Genomic DNA, 7,149 nt, shown 5'->3' with positions numbered 1-7,149 from the left:
TTTCATCTCTTTCTGGGCTGAATTGAGGATATTTTTATCCAGAAAAATGTCTGTTTCCTCCCTGCCAAGGAATGAGTCCAGTCATGGAGGTGATCAAGCCTAAACCCCATAAATATTTTCCCTTTGAGATGCAGAGACAAAGAATCCCCTCCCTATAAAGCTGAAATTGCAGAGTGGGGAAGGCCGTAAAGGACAGGTCATGCAGGACACGAGGGCAAGCCAGCAATTAGCAAGAGTGATTTATCTAAAACAATTATCATCCGTTAACAAAGCTGGATCTGGAAAGAATCGTGGTTAGTAATTGATTAGGAAGTTCTGCATGTGGGTGATTCACGTGCTGGGCACTTCGAGGCCGGGTATAAAAGTGCCCAAGCTCACATCTCGCACCATCACTCCTCTTGTTTCGCTCTCTGGTGCTGTAGGTAAGTGCATTCCTAAATTCCTGGACTCCTGAGCTGCTGAATTCCTCCTCTAACCAAACCTTCGAGTGTGGTTTGGGGATCAGGCTGACATTCTGCTGGTGGGAACCGCTGGATGTGGCACTTGGGGCTCTGGTCTGGTTGGGAAGGTGGGGATTGATCACAGGTTGGACTTCTGGGGGGATTTTCCAACCTCAGCCACTCTGGGATTGGTAAATGGATCCATTTGTGACTGCTCAGCCACTGGGAAATACAGATCTGTGTGAGATCCGAGTAATATTCCATGAATATTCCATCTGCGTTCAGCACACAATTCAGGGATGCATTTTGGGTGCTGAGCTATCAGAATCCTCCCTGTCCCTTGAGCCTCTTCGTACCCTTTTATCCTCATGTTTGACTATGAAACAAATGTGAATTTTGTTTTATTTCCCTGCGCCCACAGATCCCCGCCCAAGCCATGGTTCACTCCCTGAGCCCCTGCACCGACGGCAGCGCCTCCCCTTGCGGCGTGGCCGTGCCCCAGCCCGTGGCCGACTCCTGCAATGAGCCCTGTGTCCGGCAGTGCCCGGACTCCACCGTGGTCATTTACCCTCCCCCCGTGGTGGTCACCTTCCCCGGGCCCATCCTCAGCACCTTCCCCCAGCAGAGCACCGTGGGCTCCGTGGGAGCGCCCGAAGTCGCAGCCGGCGTCGGGGGCAGCGCCGGAACCGGTGTTGGAGCCATCGTTGGAGGTGGTTTTGGTGCTGCCCGGACCCCTGGAGCCTCCCAAGTTTATGGCGGGGCCAGGTGGGGCCGGGGGTACCCGGTGGGCAGCTGCAGACCCTGCTGCTAAGGCCGTGGCTGGACGAGGGTGACCGGCAGGATGCGGCTCCAGGGAGAGCTGAGCACTTGGGGCGGCGTTAAAACCATCCGTGGATGTTTGAAGGCCTCAAAAATCCGTTTCCATCCTTCTGCCCTTCCTGGTTTTCCTTCTCTAAAGCTTTCCTCTCTTTCCAAGCACTCTGCTCTCAAAGCTCAGGGTTGCTCCTGGTTCCTTGGGGTATTCTCAAAGCTCAGGGTTGCTCCTGGTTCCTTGGGGGCTTGTCGGGATCTTCGTAGGTTTAGATTAGGGAGAAACTAGGATTTTAGATTTTTGAAATTTAGATTTTAGGGAGAGATTAGGAGGGAATTCTTTCTTGTGAGGACCTGGCACAGGCTGCCCAGTGAAGCTGTGGCTGCCTCATCCTTCTGGAAGTTTCCAAGGCCTGGCTGGATGGGGCTTGGAGTGGGACTGGATCATCTTTAAAATCCCACCCAAACCATTCTGTGCTTCCGTGATTGTGGCAATGTCGAGGATCTGGTCCGAGACCCCTTTCAGATCCATTTCTAAGCTCTTTCCGTGGCTCCTGATGGATAAAAACGGTTCTGCAGCGCCCCAGCCCCGTCTCTGCTGCCGTGCTGCATGACCAGGGCTGGCTGTCACCACAGGAGGAGCAGCCCCAGACATTCCCTGGGTCACCCCACATCAAACCACGGCTTGTGGGCAGTTTGTAACCTGTGCTGTGTCTCACCTGTCCTTCCTCATTAAACCAGATGTCACAGCAGCTTATTGGTGTCTCTGTGTGTCCCCTGTCCTTGTCCAGCTGCCCCAACCCCATCCTGTCACCAGGAGAGGGAAATTCCCAAGGGATCTGGCCAAGATCTGTGGGTGATCCCCTTTGCATGGCCTCAGCTGTCCCATCCTTCCCCATATTCCCAGTTTCTGGGGAGATTTTTGCTCAGTTTTGGCTTTCCTGGCTCCTTTTCCTGGTGTCCTGGGGATCCAGAGCACAGGATTGGAAAAACCCTCCAGGATCGCAGAGTCCAAGCTGTGCCTGATCCCCACCTGGTCACCCAGACCAGTGTCCATCCCTTCCTCGGACACCTCCAGGGGTGGCCACCCCAACCCTCCCTGAGCCCCTTCCAAGGCCTTTTCCTTTTTCCAGGAGGAATTTCCCCAAATTTCCCACCCCGAGCCCCCCCTGGCACAGCTCGAGGCCGTTCCCTCTTGTCCTGTCCCTGTTCCTTGGGGTCAGATCCTGGCAGATCCCAAATCCCCCCTGGATCCCCCTTTTCTCTGGGATCAGATCCCAAATCCCCCCTGGCAGATCCCAAATTCCCCCTGGATCCCCCTTTTCTCCATGCTGAGCCCCCCATCTCCCTCAGGATCCTCCATTCCCTTTTCCAGCTGCTCCAGCCCCATTCCCACCCCTGGACACGCTCCCCCTTCAATAACCAGGATAACCTGGACATGATTTTGGTGCTCCCTCGTGGAATTGGGGATTTCTTTGGGAATAAATTGGTAATAAACCTTTCCCCAGCTCTGAAATGTTATGTAGAGTGTGAGGAACAGCCCCAGTGTCTTTAAGGATTGCAGGATGACCTGAGAATGTGGGATTGTTCCAGGGTAGTCACTCTTTGGGGAATTATTATCCTCGTGTGGAAGGAAAACAAAGCTGCCCAGGTGCTGTAATAATGTGTAATTAATGTTGGCGAGCTCTGGAGCAGTGATTGAATCAGATTCTCCCCAACCACATAATCCTTACAACAGAGAAATCCCTCAAACCTCAAAAGCCAGGCAAAAATCCCCCAAACCTCAAAAGCCTTTGTTGTTGGGAGCATTTGGGAATGAGCTGCAGTTTATTTTCACCTCTCAAGATGCTCTTTCACACCCTAAATTGAGATCTGCGTTTACCACAAACCAGAAAAATCAGTGGAATGATGGAATTCTGCCAGGGGGTTTTATAGAACTATGTTTTATACATTTTTATTCCTTTTGCTTTAAAAGCCCTGTGTGAAATGTCCTTTCACAGCACTCAAGATATCGGGTGTCTCACCAAGAAAATTCAATGCCTTTTTAAGATAGAAGCATTTGCTAATATCTCTTAGGTTCATTATTGAGCCTAATTATTCAGTTTAATGTTAATTATGGGTTAATATCCATGTAAATACAGTGAATTTTGAAATTTTTTTTCTCTTATTGCCATTTTTTTTCCTGTTCCATGCCCCACTTCCCCTTCTCCTAAAAGACTGCGCTCTTTAACAAATAATTTGAAAATTTAGTACAGTTTGGGTGATAATGGGGTGCCCAACTTCTCATTTGGGATGGGTTTAGTCTTTAGGGAAGATCCTGAGCCTCGCAGGGAATCTTGGTGCCGGAGGCATCTCCTGTGGCATTAAATGTTCCCAAGGGAACCTTTAAATGGATAATTCCCCAGTGAATACATTCCTGAGTCGAGATGGAATTACAGGAGTTGGTTCGCAGTTATTTAAATCACCCGGCTGTCGCCTGTTATGAAAATATTGCAGCCAGGCCGCAAGTTCTTCTCCCCATCCCACTTTTCCTGAGCCTCAGGACACAAAATGATTCAGGTTTTAGGATCTGGGAGAGATCAAGGATGATCGGGAACTGGAGCGACAGGAAATTGGTTCAGACTGAAAGAGGGAAGATTTCGGTTGGATTTTGGGAAGTTCTTCCATGTGAGGTCCTGGCACAAAATATTCCATGGATTTCCCATTCCTCAGGACATGAAATAGTTCAGGTTTTAGGATCTGGGAGGGATCAAGGAAACTATGGAGGAGCTGACGGTTGGAAACTGGAGCAACAGGAAAGGGGGAATCAGTTCAGACCAAAAAAGGGAAAATTTAGGTTGGATTTTGGGAAGTTCTTCCATGTGAGGTCCTGGCACAAGATATTCCATGGATTCCTCATCCCTCAGGACACAAAATAATTCAGGTTTTAGGATCTGGGAGGGATCAAAGAAGCTGTGGAGGAGCTGATGGTTGGGAACTCAAATGACAGGAAAGGGGAAATTGGTTCAGACCAAAAAAGGGTGAGTTTAGGTTGGATTTTGGGAAGTTCTTCCATGTGAGGCCCTGGCACAGGATATTCCATGGATTCCCCACCCCAGGCCAGCTTGGAGCCACCTGGGATGATCTTTAAGGTCTCTTCACCCACCCAGAACAGATGTAGGAGAAAAATGTTCCTGAGACATCAGGACAGATCCATGGAAAACGAGCTTTGGTGTTGGGAGGGGTCTGGGCTGCAATTCCAGGATGATCTGGAATGTCCTGAGCATTCCTGACGAGCTGGAATGAACAGGTGAGGAAACGTCCCGTCCCTGCTCGGTGACTCCCGTGACAGGAGCATCTGGGGTGAGGAATTTGGCACTCCAGCATCTCCACAAGGGTGACCTGCAGCAGAGGAGGAGATCCTGGAGGTGTCCTGCACCCCTGGAGCTGAGGGATGCCCTCAGAGCCGCCGCATTCAAAGCAGGAAGGGGAAGTGAGGTGGGAGCCAGGTGGCCCCAGGTCAGGGTTGTGGCGGGAGGTGACGGCGGGTGACAGGGCTGGGGCTGGCAGGAGATCACCACCTGTGGGTCCTGTCCCCGGAGAGTGATCCGAGGGCGAATTCAGGAGGCAAGGACATCACAAATGGTGCTGTGCTGGCAAACTTGGGCAGGGACGGAGGTGAAGAGGGACCAAAGGACTCAGAATTTCACCCAAATCTTTGTCTTCCTGGGGTTTATTCCATCTCCCCTCCCGTGCAAGGCTGTCCAAGCCCTTCCCCACTCTCAGCGCAGGCGGGAGAAGGCTTTGTGTGCCCGAGGCATCACAGGGAGATAAGCTGAGCTTACCATGCTGGGAGACTCCACCATTTCCTAATGCTTTCCCCGGGGAACCCAGCCCATTTTGCTGCTGACAGCGGGAGGGTTGCAAAACCTCTCTTAAAGGCTTTGCCACGTTCAAAGGGCTGCTCTGATTGACTGGGGCTGTGCTCTGCTCGGGGGGAGGCTCCTCCTTGACCCCTTCCTGGGGCACCCCCATCCATCTGGGGCTGTCCTGCTCAAATTGGGGCACGGAGGGATCAGACCAACCCTCGCTCTTGGCAGGGGCTGCTCCTGCCCAGACGAGGCAATGGAGCTCTGGAGCTCAGCTCTGCTCCTTGGGACGGGCTCCAGGTCAGAGTTTTGGGGAAATCAGCGACATGATGGAAAGAAAATAGATGTTGGGCTGGAGGATTGGCGTTCCTGCTGGCCGCTCCTGGTTTTCTGCCCATGGAATGGCTTCTCCAATCTCCTCCTTTAATTATTTTGTCGAGCCTTTCCTCCTCTTTGCTCTGAGAGCTGGGAAATTTGCTCCAGGAGCCTCTCTGGGGGCAAAAGCACCCGAACCGTGACTCTTTCTGGGGAAATATTTGGGTAAACCCAACGTTAAGGGTTAGTTAAGGTTTCTCCTTCTGCTGGGGGAAATGAGTCAGGGCGGGAGCCGTTGAGATGGAGATGTGGTGACAGTCGCTAACATCCGGAGCCCGGCCTGCCCTCTCATTGCAGGGCTCCTGAGGGTGGCTGGGGGTCCCTTTAAAGTGCCCAGACAAAAACAGAGCAGACATTTGAAGCTTCTAACCAGACTAATTTTAATGGAAATGAGAAGCAGTGAGGAACAGAAAGAAGTTGGCAGAGATACAGAAGGGGCTTTGGCGAGCAGAGCGTTCCCGATGGTGAGGGATGATTTTCCTGGTGGAAATGGTGGAGTTTGCCAGTCCAAATGTGTTTCTTTCTTCGTGTTCACCGTCAGGTGAGGCGCAGCAGGGACTGAGAACAGGAGCTCCTCTGCTAAAAGTCACCTTTGGTCAGAGTCGAACAAAGTGGATTTTTGCAGAAACTCCCACACAAAGTGGCTGTGGATGAACTTAAAAAGCGCTTTCCTCACACCCAAATATCTCTTTCCACTCCACCAAAGTGCTCTAAAGATGCCTCAGCCCTTTGAGAGTGACAGCTGGAGAGACAGGAGATCCTACAGAGGGTTACATGGAGTGCCCTACACAACCTGGCGCCTACATATCCCCTAGAGTTGGAAATATGAGTCCTCAGCGTTCCTCAGAACTTTAACCAAACTCATGAATCCGTGTCCTTCATTCCATCCTGTGGGAGCTGCTCCTGCTGGGAGCAGCTCAGAGGGTCCTGTCCCCAAACTGAACGGAGAAGGGGAGGCTTAACCCCATGTTTCCCAAGTTACCCAAGTTACCCACGCAACCCAGGAGCCCGGGGAGCCCCTCGATCCTCCCCGAGAGCCTCCCGACGATGTCCCCATTCAGGTTGGCATAGACGGTCCCACGGATGTTCCCGGAGGGGTGGAAGAAGTTCCCGATGTTCCTGAAGCCGGATGGGGGCACGTCTTGGCACTGGTCCCGGTAGAAGCTGAAGGAGCGCCTGGGACGGAAGCTGGAGCTGCCAAAGCCACCGAAGTTGTCGCTGCCGCCCTGGGCGCAGCACGGGTTGTCACAGCACTCCTTGAAGGAATTCATCCTTGTTGATTCGGAGAGTCTGGAACACACACCCAGAAACAAAATTTATGGGCTGCTGAGGGCAGAGCAAAGGCTCCGACTCGGTCCCTCCTGCGCATCGGTTTAGCCCTCTTAATTAACTCGGTTATTTCTGTAATCTCCTCAATCCCAAACAATTTTGGTTTTTTTTCCCCTCATCAACTTTTGGAAACTGCTGACTAAACGTAGCGAATGAGGGTTTTGCCAGCTGAGAGCTGAGATTTCCTGCCCCAGAAATCAGAGAAATGTAAAAAATGAAAGAAAAGCGCAATAAATATAACCCAGAACGGAAAATTACTTTTTACTACAAGATTGTGGTAGCCAATTTCCAGTTTTAAGCTCTTTAAAGCCTAGTATTTAAAAAAGCACAGGAAAGAGGAGAAAAAC

At 51.5% G+C, this 7,149-nt stretch overlaps 1 protein-coding gene across 1 annotated transcript; it reads left to right on the top strand.

Annotated features, from left to right (window-relative positions):
* Positions 1-876: 876 nt before the first annotated feature.
* On the top strand, positions 877-1,251 carry LOC115913285 (claw keratin-like). The gene has a single exon (XM_030965225.1). It carries the CDS (start codon positions 877-879, stop codon positions 1,249-1,251), a length of 375 nt encoding a protein of 124 aa, XP_030821085.1.
* Positions 1,252-7,149: the final 5,898 nt, after the last annotated feature.

The sequence above is a fragment of the Camarhynchus parvulus genome, chromosome 25 (genome assembly GCF_901933205.1).
Source record: "Camarhynchus parvulus chromosome 25, STF_HiC, whole genome shotgun sequence".
Lineage (NCBI taxonomy): Eukaryota > Metazoa > Chordata > Aves > Passeriformes > Thraupidae > Camarhynchus > Camarhynchus parvulus.
Note: the sequence above shows the minus strand (reverse complement) of the source record. Positions and strands in the feature narration are given on the sequence as shown.

What these genes read in the sequence shown, in the direction of transcription:
- LOC115913285 (XM_030965225.1), top strand. Translation starts at nt 877, where the DNA reads ATGGTTCACTCCCTGAGCCCCTGCACCGACGGCAGCGCCTCCCCTTGC.